Raw genomic sequence first — 20,620 nt, 5'->3', positions numbered from 1 at the left:
TGTCTGCGATCCAAAAATCTGAAAGCAATAAATGCTGGAGAGGGTGTGGAGAAAAGGGAACCCTCCTACACTGTTGGTGGGAATGCAAACTAGTACAGCCAGTATGGAGAACAGTGTGGAGATTCCTTAAAAAATTGCAAATAGAACTACCTTATGACCCAGCAATCCCACTTCTGGGCATACACACTGAGGAAACCAGAATTGAAAGAGACACATGTACCCCAATGTTCATCGCAGCACTGTTTACAATAGCCAGGACATGGAAGCAACCTAGATGTCCATCAGGAGATGAATGGATAATAAAGCAGTGGTACATATACACAATGGAGTATTACTCAGTCATTAAAAAGAATTCATTTGTATCAGTTCTGATGAGATGGATGAAATTGGAGCCGATTATACAGAGTGAAGTAAGCCAGAAAGAAAATACCAATACAGTATACTAACACATATATATGGAATTTAGAAAGATGGCAATGACGACCCTGTATGCAAGACAGCAAAAAAGACACAGACGTGTATAATGGACTTTTGGACTCAGAGGGAGAGGGAGAGGGTGGGATGATTTGGGAGAATGGCATTCTAACATGTATACTATCATGTAAGAATCGAATCGCCAGTCAATGTCTGACGCAGGATACAGCATGCTTGGGGCTGGTGCATGGGGATGACCCAGAGAGATGTTATGGGGAGGGAGGTGGGAGGGGGGTTCATGTTTGGGAACGCATGTAAGAATTAAAGATTTTAAAATTAAATAAATAAATAAATAAAATAAAATAAAATATAAAAAAGAAAGATCAGGAAGAGAAATACAAAAAGCAATCCCATTATAATTGTATCAAAAAGAATAAAATCCCCTTGGAGTAAACCCTACTAAGGAGACAAAAGACCTTTACTGAACTCCCAAAACTATAAGATGCTGTTGAAAGAAATTGAATGTGAGACCATCAGATAAAAAGATATTCCCTTTTTTTGGATTGAAAGAATCAATTTTGTCAAAATGACTATACTACCCAAGGCAATCTACAGATTCAGTGTAGTCTGTATCAAATGACCTATGGCATTTTTCACAGAACTAGAACCAAAAAAATCTTAAAATCTGTATGGAAACCAGAAGACCTCAAATAGCGAAACCAGGCTTGAGAAAGAAAAATGGAGCTGGTGGAATCAGGCTCCCTGATTTCAGACTATACTACAAAGGTATAATCATCAAAACAGTGTTGTACTGGCACAAAAATAGAAATACCCTCATCAACAGATCAGGATAGAAAGCCCAGAAATAAACACACACACTTATGGTCAGTTAATTTACAACAAAGGAGGCAACACTATACAATGGAGGAAATAAAGTCTTTTCAGTGAATGGTGCTGGAAAAGCTGGATGGCTGCATGTGAAAAAATAAATAAATAAAACATTCTTTAACACCATACACAAAAAATAAGTTCATAATGGATTAAGACCTAAATATGAGACTGGGCATTTTTTAATTCTTAGAGACAAACATAAAACACTATGACATAAATCACAGCAATATATTTTACAGTATGTCTCCCAGACTCATGGAAATAAAAATGAAAATAAACAAATGGGACCTAATTAAACTCAAAAGCTTTTGCACAGCAAAGGCAACCATAAATAAAATGAAAAGAAGACCCACAGAATGGGATAAAATATTACAAATGAGGTAGCTGACAAGGAATTAGTCTCCAAAATTTACAAACAGTTCATATGGCTGAATATCATAAAAAATAAATAAATAAAAATATGGGCAAAGAAAAAAATAGACAGAGACCTAAATAGACATTTCTCCAAAAATGACATACAGATGGCCAAGAGCCACATGAAAAGATGTTCAGCATCACTAATTATTAAAGATATACATATCAAAATTAAAATGAGTTATCACCTCACACCAGTAAGAATGGCTATTACCAAAAAATTGAAAAACAATAAATGCTGGAGAAGATGTTGAGAAAAGGGAACACTCCTACACTGTTTTTGGAAATTGGTACAGCCACTGTGGAGAACATTATGAAGGTTCCTTAAGAAACTAAAAGTAGATCTACCATGTTTTTGTTGTTCAGTCACTAAATCATGTCCAACTTTTTGTGAACTCATGGACTGCAGTATGCCAGGCTCCTCTGCCCTCCACTATCTCTTGGAATTTGCTAAAATTCATGTTCATTGATTTGGTTTTGTTATCTAACCCATCTCATTCTCTGCTGCCATCTTTTCCTTTTGTCTTCAATCTTTCCCAGCATCAGGCTCTTGTCCAGTGAGTAGGCTATTTGCATCAGGTGGCCAAAGTATTGGAGCTTCAGTTTCAGCATCAGCCATTCCAATGAATATTCAGGGTTGATTTCCTTTAGGATTGATTGGTTTGATCTCCTTGCAGTCCAAGGGACTCTCAAGAATCAATGTTCTCAAGCACCATGATCTGAGAACAACAATTCTTTGGTGTTCAGTCCTCTTTATGGTCCAACTGTCATATCCTACATGACTACTGTAAACACAATAGCTTTGACTATACAGACCATTGTCAGCAAAGTGATGTCTCTGCTTTTAATATGTTCTCTAGGTTTGTCATGGGTTTTCTTCCAAGGAGCAAGTCTTTTATTTTCATGGCTGCAATCACTGTGCACAGTGATTTTAGAGCCCAAGAAAATAAAATCTGTCACTGTTACCATTTCTCCCCTATCTATTTGCCATAAAATGATGGGACCAGATGGCATGATCTTAGTTTTTTAATTGTTGAGTTAATAGCTCAACTGGAATTCCATCACCTCTACTAGCTTTGTTAGTAGTGATGTTTTCTAAGGCCCACTTGGCTTCACATTCCAGGACATCTGGCTCTAGGTGAGTGATCACAGCATCGTGATTATCTGGGTCATGAAGATCTTTTTTTACAGTTCTTCTGTGTATTCTTGCCACCTCGTCTTAATATCTTCTGCTTCTGTTAGGTCCGTACCATCTTTGTCCTTTATCGAGCCCATCTTTGCCTGAAATATTCCCTTGGTATCTCTAATTTTCTTGAAGAGATCTCTAGTCTTTCCCATTGTTGTTTTCCTCTATTTCTTTGCATTCATCACTGAGGAAGGCTTTCTTATCTATGGGGTATACATGTATCATATGAATATGTAGCAAAATATGCTTACATTGCTTCATAGTCATAGGGAATATGTTACTAAATATTTGTTGCTGAGTATATTATTGTAGTTGCTATATTATTTCTTTCTAATTAAAGTGTCCTAGATATGTGATGTATTTTATTTAAATTGCATTTCTACAGTCATTTTCAATAACTTTTGAATGTCAATGACAAAAATTTATTTTTTATTATATTCCTTCATATTATATATTTGGTACATAACTACATTAAGGGAATAAAAACAAAGCTGAGACCTATCATGAATATGCACAGAGTGACTCAGAATTTCCCATTTTAGACCTTAAGAACAATGTTTCTTTTGTTTTACTCCACCATCTAATCAATGAAAAGAGAATCTTAATTCTTTTACTCTGAGCTCTGATTGGAGTATAGATTTTTATTTACATCATTGCTATTTCAACCAATGATTATAAAATAATCATGATAGCCTATCCTTCCATCCTTCCTTGCTCAGTCATGTCTGAGTCGTTGTGATTCCATGGCCTGTAGCCTGCCAGGCTTCTCTGTCTGTGTTGCCATTTGCCATTTCCTACTCTAGGGGATCTTCTGTACTCAGAGATCAAACTGACCTCTCTTGCATGTCCTGCACTCACAGTGGATTCATAGTGGTGGATTTTTACCACTACCGCCACCCATGACCACTAGTGGCTCAGAGGTAAAGCGTCTGCCTGCAATGCAGGAGACCGGGATTCGATCCCTGGGTCAGGAAGATCCCCTGGAGAAGGAAATGGCAACCCACTGCAGTATTCTTACCTGGAGAATCCCATGGAGGGAGGAGCCTGGTAGGCTACAGCCCACGGGGTAACAAATAGTCGGACATGACTGAGCTACTTCACTTTCACTTTCAGCACCACCCAGAAGCCCAGTCATGATAGCATTTATACTTATATATGTGATTTAAAATTTTTATAAACTTAACATTTTATTTAATCTCTATTAGTATAATGTGCATTTGGTTTCACAACATTTGTCCTGTTACCTTTATTCTGTAATATTAACAATTGATTTAACCACATTTCTCTTAATGATTTATATCTGAACATCTCATTTTTGTTTTCAACAGCTGAAGATGCATGTGGAGGAACAATGAGAGGATCTAGTGGCATCATATCAAGCCCTAGTTTTCCTAATGAGTACCATAATAATGCTGATTGCACTTGGACCATTGTAGCAGAACCTGGGGATACAATTTCACTCATATTTACTGATTTTCAAATGGAAGAAAAATATGATTACTTAGAAATAGAAGGTTCTGAGCCACCTACAATATGGTAAGTAGACAGTTTCTATCAACTTAGCATTGATGTCATTGCCTGAGGCAAAATTTGGATTCAAGAACAACTATATTTGGGCCTTTAAAGAATTAGATATCTTAAAAAATTAACAGATGCAGGAAAATTATAAAGAGTAATTATCAGAGCTGAGGAAATTTTGAAGATTGGGTACTGATATATAGAGTGGAATTTTAAAAGATGAAGCATTTCATCAAGTATTTGTTTATCACTCAATCAATGAAAAATAATTTGATTTTTATCAAAACTTGTGAAAGGGAATAAGAGTTGTTCCTACAGTTTTGTTCCTTAGTGTGCCAGTTCATATTTGGCATTTCTTTTAAAATTAATTGAATAGTCTTGGAAATAATTTGACTTTTGTTTTGTAAGTAGATCTTTTATGTACCATGATATTTGAAGGCAAAAATTGAACCCTATGATATGGGTGAATATGATCTATTTCTTTAGAAACTCAAGCCATGGCCTCATGAAACTGCAGAGTTTTCAAAACATAATTTTAGGATATAATATTTTTAAAAAGAAAATACATTTTTATTCTGTTTTAAAATTTTTAATGCACTGTTATCATTGAAGTGTAAAGTAAAATCAGTAATTGAGTGAAGAATGGTGGAATTAGTGAAATGAAGTCATAGGTAAAATCTAGATTAAAAGTGTATTTTGAGAAATGTAAAAATTTGATAAGAATGCTGAGAATTTATTGAAAGATTTTTATCAAAAGCAATTAAATGAAGAGGTTTGCATTTTCAGATGATGATTCTTGCTGAAGTATAGGGACTGATTTGAAGTGAGGCTAGATTAGCTACAGAAAACCTCTTAAGAGGTGATTGCTGTAATTCAAGAAAAAAATCATGATAGCTTGTATTAGGATGATATTGATGGCAATAAAGAAGTAGAATGACTTGGTAGATATTTAGGAGGTATAATGATAAAGACCTCTGTAATGAAGAATGTTAAAGAAGGTGGTGTTCTAATAAAACATCATTTTCTAGCTGGCATAAACTGGTGAAGGCCAGAGATATACTGAGTTGGAAAATGTTGAAGAAAGGTCAAGTTTCGAATAGAAATACTGTGATTATTGAGAGTTGTTTTAAATATAAGTAGTTTGAAGTCTCTTTGAGACATATTAAAGCCATCTGATAAACAGTATCTATTTATATGATTCAGTAGCTGTGAGTAGAAGCACAACTGATATGTACTTGATATTGATGGTAAAAAAACAAAAGCACCTTGATAGGAGTCTAAAAGGTAGGAGGAAGAGAGATAGGAGGAAATACAAGGGATAAGGTGTCATATAGGCAAGAGAAGTATGAAGAAGGAGGAATAAGACGACATTACAGATTGCCATTGAAAGGACACTAGGTAAATATGTGTGTGTTTCTTTTGTGACCCCATGGATTGTAGCCCACCAGGCTCCTCTGTCTATGGGATTTTCCAGGCAAGAATACCTAAGTGGGTAGCTATTTCCTTCTCCAGGGGATCTTCCTGACTCAGGGATTGAACCCAGATCTCCTGCATTGCAGGTGGATTCCTAACTGCTGAGCCACCACAGAGGCCCATATATTATATGCAAACACATAAATTAGATATACACACACATATGTACACATTAGTATACATATACTAATACACACACACACCTATATGGTATACTATCTTTCATATGTTTGGAATATATACATTATATATATATATATATATATATATATATATGCTAATGGCTTCCCTGGTGGCTCAGCGGTAAATAATCCGTCTGCCAATGCAGGAGACATGGGTTCATTCCCTGCCTTGGGAAGATCCCCTGGAGAAGGAAATGACAACCCACTCCAGTATTCCTTCCTGGAAAATCCCATGGACAGAGGAGCCTGGTGGGCTCCAGTCCGTGGAGTCGCAAAAGAGTTGGACATGACTTAGCGACTAAATGACAGACAAATATGTGCTAATAATTCCAAGTTTAACAGTATTTCTCATATGGGGTTTTGTGTGTGTGTGTTTGTAATATTTACATCAGAATTACCTTCAGTGTTTATTGAAGTGCAGATTTACAAGCTCCTGCACAAATGTATTGATTTATATGCTATAGACATGAAATTAGTAGTCTGCAAACCAGATTATTCCACTCATTGCTATGGCAAGTAAAACAGTAAGTTTGGTTTTATCAGTATCGTAACTCTGTCAATATAACTGTCCTATAAGCCATCCTACAAGAGCTAAAATATTTCTTACCACTCAACAAACTGAAAGACAAATTAACATGGTATATGAAACTAATCAAACTAATTCTGTAATGTATACATTTATATATATGGTATGGATTTATATAATGGATAGCACAAAGATTGCGTTAGTGAATCAACAATTATCCAACTAAATAAGATAAGTTTATTAGAAGTAACAGACTATAATTTCATTCTACAAAATAAATATTACATATACTAATCCTGCTGCTGCTGCTAAGTCACTTCAGTCGTGTCCGACTCTGTGTGACCCCATAGACAGCAGCCCACCAGGCTCCCCCATCCCTGGGATTCTCTAGGCAAGAATACTGGAGTGGGTTGCCATTTCCTTCTCCAATGCATGAAAGTGAAAAGTGAAAGTGAAGTCGCTCAGTTGTGTCCGACCCTCAGCAACCCCATGGACTGCAGCCTTCCAGGCTCCTCTGTCCATGGGATTTTCCATGTCAGGAGCAGAATACTCCAGAATACTGGAGTGGGGTGCCACTGCCTTCTCCGATACTAATCGTATCAAACAGGTATTTCTCTTTACCACCTTACTTATGACAATTATGAGACTAAAATGTACAGTGAAGAAGCTGTGGTTCTGTATATTATTGTTGCTTATTCACAGCAGTAAAATAATTTGATTAAATATGTATTGTGGTTCTATAATTTTGAATTAACATTCATTGCTGTGATAAGAGAATTTAACATAAGATCTACCTTCTTAGCAAAATTTTAAGTGTACAATACAGTGTTCTTAACCATAGGCACAATATTGAAAAGCAGATCTGTAGAATAGAACTTACCTGTTTTACATAACTAAAACTTTAATTCTAGTGGATAGCAAATATCCATTTACTTTCCCCCCAGCCATTGGCAAATACTATTACACTCTCAGTTTCTGTAACTATGTAAGATATCTCATATAAGCAAAATCATGCAGTATTTGTTCTTCTGTGGCTGGCTTATTTCATTTAATGTAACGTCCCTAAGGTTCATCTGTATTGTTGAATATAGCAGGATTCTTATTTCCTAAGGTTGAATGTCATTTCTTTATATGTGTATGCTACGTTTTCCTTACCCATTCTTCCAAAATGGTTGCCTCTCTTTAGACAAATAGAGTACTCATTAAATGGTAAGAGCCAGAGGGATTTTAGGGATCCAGCTGCCCAGGGTTCTTTGAGGGAAATATGTTTTGAGGCTTATTGTGTATATTGACAATTCAGGATGAAAACCAAGATCTTCTAATAGTTACTGCAGTGTAATTTTTGACAAAAGTAATTCTTGTTATGCATACAACCAGGTCTTTCTCAAAAATATATGCCATATATCAGTAAAACATTTTGAAAGCCTAAAACTCTGACATATGAATAGAACAATATGGATTAATGCTTTTAAATGCCTAAAGTTCCTACTAGATATTTAGTTTATACCTAAATATGAATTTGCATCAAATAAAACTTCTTATAGATATCTAAGAATTCCTAGTACGGTTAATTTACCATTTTTAGTACATCTGAATGTATTTTTTTTCTACCTTAAGGAAAACCTGTTTGACTGCACCTAGAAGAGGTACATGCCTTGCTTGCTCATCCACTAAAATAAAAATTACATAATAGATGAAACCAGAATTAACACAAATAACTGGGAACTACTGAGAGAAGCATTTTGAAAGTTTTTTAAAAAGACCACTTCAATTTAAGTACATGATATTTCCTCTCTGACTTCTTTTTCAGAGTATTCTTTAAAAAAAATTGGAGCATAATTGCTTTACAGTGTTGTGTTGCTTTCTTCTATACAGCAAAGTGAATCAATTATATATATGCATGTATCCCCTCTTTTTTAGATTTCCTTCACATTTAGGTTACAAAAGAGCACTGAGTAGAGTTCCCTGTGCTATAAAGTAGGTTTCATTAGTTATCTATTTTGTGCATGATAGTGTATGTATGTTGATCTCTGTCTCCCGATTCATTCCACCCACTCTTTCCCACTTGGTATCCGTAAGTTTTATCTCTACATGTTTGTCTTTATTTCTGCTTTGAAAATAAGTTCATCTGTACCATTTTTCTAGATTCCACATAAAAGTGATATATATGATTTTTTTTTCTCTTTCTGACTTACTTCACTCTGTACGTCAGTTTCAAGGTCTATTCACTCCTCTGCAAATGGCATTATTGTGTTTCTTTTTTATGGCTTAGTAATATTCTATTGAACCACCTCAGATATGGTGACTATATGTGTAAATACACACAGACACACACACATTGAATAAAGTATGGAAAACCACTAGGTCATTCAGAAGTGACCTAAGTCAAGAAAGAAGAGAAACCAAAGGCAAAGGAAAAAAGGAAAGATATATCTATCTGAATGCAGAGTTCCAAAGAATAGCAAGGAGAGATAATAAAGCCTTCCTAAGTAAACAATGCAAAGAAATAGAGGAAAACAATAGAATGGAAAAGACTAGAGATCTCTTCAAGAAAATTAGAGATAGCAAGGGAACATTTCATGCAAAGATGGGCACAATAAAGGACAGAAATGGTATGGACCTAACAGAAGCAGAAGATATTAATAAGAGGTAGCAAGAATACCCAAGAACTATACAAAAAAGATCATAATGACCGAGATAACCATGATAGTGTGATCACTCAACTAGAGTCAGACATCCTGGAGTACAAAGTCAAGTGGGCCTTAGGAAGCATCACTATGAACAAAGCTGGTGGAGGTGATTGAATTCCAGCTGAGGTATTTCAAATCCTAAAAGATCATGCTGTGAAACTGGTGCACTCGTACTGCAGCAAATTTGCAAAGCTCAGCAGTGGCCACAGGACTGGAAAAATTCATTTTCCATTCCATTCCCAAAGAAAGGCAATACCAGTGAATGTTCAAACTACCACGCAATTGTACTCATTTCACATGCTCGCAAACTAATGCTCAAAATCCTACAAGTTCGGCTTCAACAGTATGTGAACAGTACGAGAACTCCCAGATGTACAGGCTGGATTTAAGAAGGGCAGAGAAACCAGAGATCAATTTGCCAACATCCCCTGGATCTTAGAAAAAGCAAGGATATTCCAGAAGAACATCTACTTCATTATTACACCAAAGACTTTGACTGTGTGATCACAAAAAACTAGAATATTCTTAAAGAGATGGGAATACCAGACCACCTTACCTGCCTCCTGAGTAACCTGTATGCAGGTCAATAAGCAATAATTAGAACCAGTCATGGAACACCAAACTAGTTCAAAATTGGGAATGGAGTATGTCAAGGCTGTATGTGGTCACCCTGCTTATTTAACTTCTATGCAGAGTACATCATGAGAAATACTGGGCTGGATGAGGCTCAAGCTGGAGAGAAGATTGCTGTAAGAAATATCAATAACCTCAAATGGCACTGCCCTTGTGGCAGAAAGTGAAGAGGAACTAAGGAGAGTCCTGATGAGGGTGAAAGGAGAGTGAAAAAGTTGGCTTAAAACTCAACATTAAAAAAAAGCTGAGATCACGCCATCCAGTCCCATCACTTCATGACAAATAGATGGGGAAAAAATGGAAGCAGTGACAGACTTTATTTTCTTGGGCTCCAGAATCATTGTGGATAGTGACTGCAGCCAGGAAATTAAAAGATATGTGCTTCTTGGGAAAGAAAACTGACAAACCTAGAAAGTGTATTAAAAAGCAGAGACATCACTTTGCTGCCAATTGTCCATATAGTCAAAGCTGTGATTTTTCCAGTAATCATGTGTGGATAAGAGAGTTGGATCATAAAGAAGGCTGTTGCTGCTGCTGCTGCTAAGTTGCTTCAGTCATGTCCGACTCTGTGCGACCCCATAGACTGCAGCCCACCAGGCTCCCGCATCCCTAGGATTCTCCAGGCAAGAACACTGGAGTGGGTTGCCATTTCCTTCTTCAATGCATGAAAGTGAAAAGTAAAAGAGCTCTGAGGAATTGATGCTTTCAAACTGTGATACTGGAGAAGAGTCTTGATAGTCCTTTGGACAGCAAGGTGATCAAACCGGTCAATCCTAAAGGATACCAGCCCTGAATATTCATTGGAAGAACTGATGCTGAAGCTGAAACTCCAGTACTTTGGCCACCTGAAGCAAAGATGGGAAGAGCTGACTCATTGGAAAAGATGCTGATGCTGGGCAAGACTGAAGGCAGAAGAAGGGGATGACAGGATGAGATAGTTGGATGGCACATTCACTAGACATGAGTTTCAGCAAACTCAAGGAGATAGTGAAAGACAGGGGAGCCTGGTGTTCTGCAGTCCATATGGTCACACAGAGTTAGACCTGACTGAGCAACTGAGCAATAATAACAACATAAATACATATTAGTATAGCATCCATATTTACCACATCTTCTTTATCCATTCTCCTATTAATGGACATTTATATTATTTCCATTTCCTGGCTATTGTAAATAGTGCTGCTGTAAACATTGAGGTCGGTGTATTTTTGAATTATGCTTTTTTCCAGGTATATGCCCAGAAGTGAAATTTATGGGTCATATGGTAGTTCTGTTTTTATTTTTCTTGAAGACTTCCGTAATGTTCTCCATAATGGCTGTACCAATTTACATTCCAGTGAATAGTGTCAGAGAGTTCCCTTTTCTCCACACCCTCTACAGCATTCATTTTTTTTATTTATTAAAAAAATATATTTTTTAGTTTTTTATTTTTTTAATTTTAAAATCTTTAATTCTTACAGGCGTTCCCAAACATGAACCCCCCTCCCACCTCCCTCCCTATAACATCTCTGTGGGTCATCCCCATGCACCAGCCCCAAGCATGCTGTATCCTGCATCAGACATAGACTGGCGATTCAGTTCTTACATGATAGTATACATGTTAGAATGCCATTCTCCCAAATCATCCCACCCTCTCCCTCTCACAAAATAGAAAGCCCAGAGATAAATCCACACACATATGGACACCTTATCTTTGACAAAGGAGGCAAGAATATACAATGGAGTAAAGACAATCTCTTTAACAAGTAGTGCTGGGAAAACTGGTCAACCACTTGTAAAAGAATGAAACTAGATCACTTTCTAACACCCCACACAAAAATAAACTCAAAATGGATTAAAGATCTAAATGTAAGACCAGAAACTATAAAAAATATTTTTGATTGTAGAAAAACTGCTTTACAGTGTTGTGTTGGTTTCTGCCATACAACAGTACTGATCAGCCATAGTTAAATATGTATCTCTTCCCTCTTGAGCCTCCTTCCTACCCCCCATGCTGTCCCTCTAGGTCATTACAGAGTTCCAAGCTGGACTTCCTGTGTTATATAGTATCTTCTTACTATCTATTTTACACATGGTAGTGTAAAATATATATTTTTATTATTATATAATAAATTATATATTGTTTCTTCTTTCCCCATTCATCCCACTCTTTCCTTCTCCAGTTGTGTCCACAAGTCATTTATCTATATCTGCATATCTATTCCTTCTCTGCAACTTAAGTTCATCAACACAACTTTTCTCGATTCCATATATATGCATTAATACATGATAATTGTTTTTCTCTTTATGACTTACTGCACTCTGTATCACAGGCTCTAAGTTTATCCACCTCACTAGAACTGACTCAAAGTCATTCTTTTTAATGACTAAGTAATATCCCTTTATATATATGTACCACATCTTCTTTATCCATTCACCTGTCCATTGAGTATTCATCCATTGATGGATGAATGTCCAGGTTCCTTTCATGTGCTAGCTATGGAGTAAAGAGTGCTAATATGAACTTTGGGATACATGTGTCTTTTTCAATTATGGTGTTCGCAGGGTATATGCCCAATAGTAGGATTGCTGGTCCATATGATAGTTTTATTCCTAGTTGTTTAAGGAATCTCCATACTGTTCTTTGTAGTGTCTATATCAATTTACATTCCCGTCAACAATGCAAGAGTGTTTTGTTTTCTCTGCAAGCTCTCCAGCATTTATTGTTTGTTGATTTTTTTTTTTTGACTATGTCCATTCTGACTGGTGTGAGTTGATATCTCACTGTTCTTTTGATTTGAATTTCTCTAATAATTAGTGATGTTGAGCATCTTTTCATGTGTTTACTAGCTATCTGTATATCTTCTTTGGAGAAATGTTTATCTAGGTCTTCTACCCATTTTTTGATTGGGCTGTCTTTTTTTTCTGTTACTGAGTTGTATGAATTGCTTATATACATTGCAGATTCCAGCATTTATGTTTTGTAGATATTTTGATAATAGCCATCCTGACTAGCCTGAGGTGATCTCTCATTATAGTTTTAGTTGTATTTCTCTAATATTTAGTGATGTTGAGCATCTTTTCATGTTGTTTCTCACCATCTGTATGGTTTCTTTGGAGAAATGTATGTTTAGATCTTGTCCCCAATTTTTGATTCAGTTGTTTTTTTTTTTTTTTTTTTTGAGTTGAATGAGCTGTTTGGATATTTTGGATGTTAATCCCTTGTTGGTTGCTTCATTTGCAAATATATTCTCCCATTCTGAGGGTTGCCTTTTATTTTTAATTTTTCTCTATTTTTATTTATTTCTTTTTAAAAATTATTTTTATTGGAGTACAGTTGTTTTACAATGTTGTGTTAGTTTCTACTTTATGGCAAAATGAATCAACCAAACATATACATATATTCCCTCCCTTTTGAACTTCCTTCTCATTCAGGTCACCACAGTGCATTATGTCATTTCCTGTGCTCTTCAGTATGTTCTTATTAGTTATCTATTTTATACATAGCATTGGTAGTATATATGTGTGCATCACAATCTCCCAATTCTTCCCACTTCCTTCCCCTTTGCTATCCATACATTTGTTCCCTAAGACTGTCTCTGTTTCTGCTTCTCAGATAAGATCATCTTTACCATTTATATAAGTGATATTATACAATATTTGTTTTTCTCTTTCTGACTGACTTCCCTCTATATGACATTGTCTTGGTCCATCCATGTCTCTAAAAATGACCTAATCTGATTACATTTTGTGGCTGAGTAATGTTCCATTGTAAATATTTACTGCATCATCTTTATGCATTCTTCCACTGATGGTCATTTAGGCTACTTCCATGTCCTGGCTGTCATAAATAGTGCTGCTGTAAACACTGGGGTGCATCTATCTTTTAGAATTATGGTTTGCTTCTGGTATATGTCCAGGTGTGGGTTTTCTGAGTCTTATGATGGTTCTATTTTTAGTTTTTTGAGGAACTTCCGTACTGTTTTCCATGGTAGTTGTTTCAGTTTACACTCTGCCAAAAGTGTAGAAGGGTTCCCTTTTCTCAGTACTCACTCCAGCATTTATTGTTTGTAGATTTTTGATAATAGCCATCCTGACCAGTGAGAGGTGATACCTCACTGTAGTTTTGCTTTGTATTTCTCTAATAATTATAATAAAGCTTTCCTGGTGGCTCAGACTGTAAAATGTCTGTCTACAATGTGGGAAACCTGGGTTCAATCCCTGGGTTGGGAAGATCCCCTGGAGAAGGAAATGGCAATCCACTCCAGTACTGTTGCCTGGAAAATCCCATGGACAGAGGAGCCTGGTAGGCTACAGTGCATGGAGTCACAAAGAGTCAGACACTATTATAATTATAATAGCAATGTTAAGCATCTTTTCATGTGCTTGTTGATCATCTGTATGTGTGCTGAATTTTGTTAAATGCTTTTTCTACATCTATTGAGATGATCATTTGTTTTTTGTTTTTCTTTTTGTTGGTATGGTGTGTCACATTGATTGCTTTGTATATATTGGATCATCCTTCTGACCTTGAAATGAATCCACCCAGGTCAAGATGTATGATACATTTTAGGTGTTTTTGTATTTGGTCTGCCAATATTTTGTTGAGAATTTTTGTATCTGTATTCATCAAAGATACTGACTTATGATTTTACTTTTTGGTAGTGTCTTTGTCTATTTTTGGTATCAGGGTGATGATGGTTTCTAAATGACTTTGAGAATGGCCCCTCTGTAATGTTTTGGAAGAAATTTGAGATGGATTGGTATAAGTTCTTTTTTGCATGTTTGGTAACTTTCCCCAGTTAAGCTGTCCAGTCCTGGATTTTGTTTACAAGGAGGCTTTTTTTTTTTTAAGTTACAGATTCTATTTCACTTGTAGTGATCAGTCTGTTCAGATTATCTTTTTCTTCTTGATTCATTTTTGATTTGTTGGCATTTATTTGTTCATTGTATTCTCTTATTTATTTATTTTTGGTATATCTTTTATAGGTTGTTATTTCTCCTCTTTCTTTTCTTATTTTATTTGAGTCTCTCTTTTCTTCTTCATGAGTCTGCGCAGAGGTTTGTTGATTTTTTTTATCCTTTCAAAGAATTAGCTCTTGTTTTTATTGATTTTTTTTCTCCTATTTTATGAATGTCTAATCTATTTCCTCTTTTAACTTTAATTTTTTTCCCCATTCTTCTGCAAACCTTAGGTTTTGTTTGTTCCTCTTTTTCTAATTTTTCTAGGTGATATGTTAGGTTGTTATTTGAGATTTTTCTTGTGTTTTGAGGAAGGTCTGTATTGCATGAAATTCCTTCTTAGAGCTGCTTTTGTTGTATCTCACAGATTTGTACTGGTTTGTTTTGTAATTTTTGTCAAAGTATTTGTTTTTTTGTTTTTGTTTTTTTTTTATTTTTCCAGTCTTATTGAGATATAATTGACACACAGCACTATGTAAATATAACATAATGATTTGACTGATGTACATCATGAAATCACAGTAAGTTTAATAAACTCCATCATCTCATAGAGATATAAAATTAAAGATAGAAATGATTTTCCATTGTGATGAGAGCTCTTATAATTTATTTCTTTGATATATAATGTACAACAATCTTAATTATATGTATGTAATGTTCTACATTGCATCACTAGCACTGAATTGTCAAAGTATGTTTTAAATTTCTTCTTTGATTTCATCATTGACCCACTGTTTTTTAGTCTTATGTTGCTCATTCCACATGTAATCTTTTTTTACTTGTTTGTTTGTTTCTCTTTCTGAGATTAATTTCAGTTTCATGCCATTTTGGTCAGAAAAGATGCTTGAAATAATTCCTGTCCTCTTATTGTTGAGACTTGTTCTATCTCCTATTAGATAGTCTCTCCCAGAGAAAGTTTCATTTGCACTTGAGAAGAAAATGAATTCTGAATTTTTTAAATGTAATTTCTTGAAAATATCAATTAAGTCCTACTGTAAGAATCTTTGTGGCCTTATCGATTTTCTATTTGGAAGATCTGTTCCATTGATGTGAGTAGGGTGTTAAGGTCTCCTATTATTGTATTTCTGTCAGTTTCTCCCTTTATGTCTGTTAGTATTGTTTTATGTATTTAGGTGCTCCTGTATAAGGTGTTTATATGTTAATGAGTGTAATGTCTTTTCCTATTGATCCTTTTTTCATTATTTACTGTCCTTATCTTTCTATGTTTTAAAGTCCATTTTGTCTGATATGAATATTGCTACCCCCACTTTCTTATCATTCCTGTCTGCATGAAATATCTTTTTTCCATCCCTGCTTTCAATCTGTATGTGTCCTTTGCCCTAAAGCACGTCTTTTATAAGCAGTATATTCTCATTTGATTCATTTGCAAGTGTATTTTCCCATTCAGTTGTTTGTCTTTTTGTTTTGTTTCTGGTTTCCTTTGCTGTACAAAATACCTTTTTGCCCCACATTTAATTATCTGGACACACATAATGTTGTGGTTTTTAGACATCATTATATTTGTTTCCCCTATGTAATCATGTTGAGTCATCATGTTAAATGAAACATAATGGAAAGTATTGAATTTAATTATTTCTAAGTAACTATTACCTGTAAGAGTATTCTAAAAGTTTATAGTATCTTTAAAAGAAAAAAAATATAATAATAAGCAGCCTGCTTTTTATATTTTGTATTATATATACATATATGTGTGTGTGTGTGTGTGTGTGTGTGTTTATATTTTGAAGAAAGGTGTAAAAGCACCAAATAGAAGATACTGGTTAAAAGTACTTATGAATTCACAAAATGGAGAGCCATTCAGATTGTGGTTGAGAGGGAAACTTGCAAAGAGATTTAGGCCCTGAATTGGATGTTGAAAGATAATAGTCTTAGAGCCAGTTACATGAAATTACTGCGTATGCTATATCTGTTAATCCTGCCACTTTTTGTTCCAACATTTAGGGAATAGAATTATGTTTCCCTTAAAAATATATATTCAGACCCAAGTCTGTTGTGTCTGTAAATGTGACCTTATTTGGAAATACAGTCTTTGCAGATATGTTCAACTTTAGATAAGGTCAGTTTATATTTTAATGTGGGCCTGAATACATTGATTGTCACTATTATTAGAACAAAATTTGGATATAGACATACAGGGAGAGAAGGAATATGTGATGCTGAAGTAGAGATTGAAATTACATATCTAGAGCTAAGGACTGAAAAGGATTTCCAACAACCTTATGCAAGCTAGGAAGAAGTAATGCAGGATTCTTCAGTAGGACAGAGCATACATAGTGCTGCTGACCTTTGATTTCAAAATTCTGTGTATAGAACTGTGTGATAATAAAACTCTGTTGTCTTAAGATACCTAATTTTTGGTACTTTTTGATTAAATCCATTGGGAATTAATGAATTAATAGTAATTTTCAATAATTCTTTCCAGTTTCAAAGGACATTTAAAGGTATAACTAAGCTCTTTCATATAGTATATAAAATTTGTTCAAGGATTCAAGGACAACCTTCATTTAAGAGGTGCTGAAATCCATCTGTTCGGCAGACATCACTCAGTATATGCACCAGAGGCCATGTTGATTGCTAACGAAAAAGAACTAATAAGAGCACTTGCCCACAGTACCAAAGAATGAGGCAGAAGGTGCTATATTCAAGCCTAGAGATAGAGTGCGTTTACTTGAGAGTGGTAGAACGTAAAGAAAGGAAAATATTTTAAAATACCAAGGTAGTTTATTATAAATTTAAAGGACATTAATATATTATATGTATAGTTTAGAAGATAATCACTTCAGGTTTCTCTGCAACAATACACTTAAATAAGAGTACCTTGTTATAAGTGATTAAGAAGTCAGAATGTCATAATAGAGAAATAAATCAGTGATATAAGTGACTCTTCAAAGAAATCCAAAAAATAATATTGAATGGGAAAGTGCTACTTAATTTTTACTTCAATAAAATTTTGGAGTATGTCCTTCTAGTGTGTAGCTTTTCAGCTCTATCATGCCTGTATGATTTGCCATCATCTAAGTTTGTAAAAAAAGAGTGATGTACTGTTTCTCATACTTAAGGCATTTCATTTTTCTGCAGACAAAATGTAAAATCCTTTAAACTTACTGTGTTACTTCAAACTTCAAATGCAAATTTGGCAGCCCTTCTATATAATATTCTCTCTGCTGCTGGTGCTGCTAAGTTGTTGAGTCATGTCCAACTTTGTGTGACCCCATAGACGGCAGCCCACCAGGCTCCCCCGTCCCTGAGATTCTCCAGGCAAAAGCACTGGAGTGGGTTGCCATTTCCTTCTCCAATTCATGAAAGTGAAAAGTAACAGCGAAGTCGCTCAATTGTGTCTGACTCTTAGCAACCCCATGGACTGCAGCCCACCAGGCTCCTCCGTCCACTGGGTTTTCCAGGCAGGAGTGCTGGAGTGGGGTGCTGTTGCCTTCTCCAGTATTCTCTCTACTTAGAAAAAGATGAAACTAACTTAAATTGAAGAAAAATCAAAGTTTAATACTAGGGTGAATTGTTCTGGTAATTATTTCACTACTGCTAGGAAGTTCACTGAATATAAGATTACCTGTGGTGAAAATATAAATGAAGATTTTGTGTTAATACAATAATTTAAACTTTGCTAACCAGCCCATTCTGAAGGAGATCAGCCCTGGGATTTCTTTGGAAGGAATGATGCTAAAGCTGAAACTCCAGTACTTTGGCCACCTCATGCGAAGAGTTGACTCATTGGAAAAGACTTTGATGCTGGAAGGGATTGGGGGCAGGAGGAGAAGGGGACGACAGAGGATGAGATGGCTGGATGGCATCACTGACTCGATGGACATGAATCTGAGTGAACTCCGGGAGTTGGTGATGGACAGGGAGGCCTGGCGTGCTGTGATTCATGGGGTCGCAAAGAGTCGGACACGACCCTGAACTGAACTGAACTGAACTGAACTGAACTGAACTAAACTGAACTGAATCTTATAATTATTAAGAATATATTTGCCAAAATATTTTCTTCAATATGTACTGAATAATTATATTTATTTTGAAAAATTCCAAGTTATTTTTACAATCTCAGTCATATGTTTTATTTTAATATTTGATTTCTAGGGGTAGCTTAGGATAATATTCAGTTCAGTTCAGCAACTCAGTTGTGTCCAACTCTGCAACCCCATGGATTGCAGCACGCCAGGCCTCCCTGTCCATCACCAACTCCTGGAGTTCACTCAAACTCATATCCATCGAGTCAGTGATGCCATCCAGCCATCTCATCCTCTGTCGTCCCCTTCTCCTCCTGCCTCCAATCCCTTCCAGCATCAGGGTCTTTTCCAATGAGTCAACCACTCACATGAGGTGGCTAAAGTATTGGAGTTTCAGCTTCAGCATCAGTCCTTCCAAGGAACACCCAGGACTAGTTGGATCTCCTTGCAGTCCAAGGGACTCTCAAGAGTCTGCTCCAACACCACAGTTCAGAAGCATCATTTCTTCAGTGCTAAGCTTTCTTCACAGTCCAGCTACTGGAAAAACCATAGTGTTGACCAGACTGGTTGGCAAAGTCATGTCTCTGCTTTTGAATACGCTATCTAGGTTGGTCATAACTTTGCTTCCAAGGAGTAAGTGTCTTTTAATTTCATGGCAGCAGTCACCATCTGCAGTCATTTTGGAGCCCCCAAAATAAAATCTGACACTGTTTCCCCATTTATTTCCCATGAAGATAGATTGGCCAATCAGTTCCTTTGAGTTTTTCTGTAAGATGTCATGGAAAAGCTTGAACAAACTTTTTGGCCAACTCAGTGAATATTCTTTGAAAAGATAAAGGGCAAAACAAACAAACAAACAAACAAAAAAAACACCCTTCACATATACTTCCTGTGTCAGGATTGCTAAAATGTTCTAATCCTTGTCCAAAGTAGCATTTTCATTAATCTAAAATGCATGCTGCCTGTGAAACAAAAGATGTTCTCACAGGCTTTGTATCCATAATCTTGGATGTTTCAGAAAGTAACAGGTACAAATTAACTAGTGTTCAAATCATTTTTTTTTCTTTCCTTTTACCCTTTGCTTTAAAAGGAGACCTGGCTTAATTTCTTATATGTAGTGATACGGTTCTGAAGGTGTTTGGTGAACACATCTTCTCTGTGGCATTTACATATAGATGTAATTTTTATGAGGATCTTGTCCATCCCTTAGTCTTCAAATAGAATAAGAAAGTGATGCAGTGGTTTTATCTAACTCATAATATTTTCAAAATAATTTTCTCAAAGAGAAACAAAATAAAATAAAATACAGACTTTATAATTAAGATTTCCACTTTCATTAAAGCCAACATAGGCATTCAAAAATTAATCAAAATGAAGCTTTTCAACCCCTCAAATTTATACAAAAGCAGAATGACTAAGATAAAGAAAAATAAAATCATGATATAATTTGTTTTATGTTCATTTAATGAAAGTTAAGCTGAACTTTCATTTGGTTAGCTTATAATTTTCTTTTTAATTTAATAATATTTTGAGGAAAACAACATATTTCATGTTTACTTTACTAAATTGGAATTATTTAAACAATGGAAGTCTGTGCAACACATAATGGATTTCTTAAGAATCAGTACCATAAAAGAATACTTAATCTATTTTATCTGAAATTTATTTCAAGGGGATCTGTGTGGCATGCGGGAAAAGGAAGTATATACTATATTCCCCAACTAACAAGTAGAGCTGGGAAAGTGATACAATATAAAACTCTAGGA

At 35.5% G+C, this 20,620-nt stretch overlaps 1 protein-coding gene across 1 annotated transcript in view; it reads left to right on the top strand.

The window, feature by feature from the left end:
- Nucleotides 1–20,620, top strand: part of LOC102185671 (CUB and sushi domain-containing protein 3) — a 195,795-nt gene that overhangs the window by 101,778 nt on the left and 73,397 nt on the right. The window contains 1 exon segment of the mRNA XM_018058093.1: nucleotides 4,234–4,441. Coding sequence (XP_017913582.1) covers nucleotides 4,234–4,441 — 208 coding nt within the window.

Source organism: Capra hircus, chromosome 14 (assembly GCF_001704415.2).
Source record: "Capra hircus breed San Clemente chromosome 14, ASM170441v1, whole genome shotgun sequence".
Lineage (NCBI taxonomy): Eukaryota > Metazoa > Chordata > Mammalia > Artiodactyla > Bovidae > Capra > Capra hircus.
The sequence above is the reverse complement of the archived record's forward strand: the minus strand, read 5'-3'. Positions and strand labels throughout refer to the sequence as shown.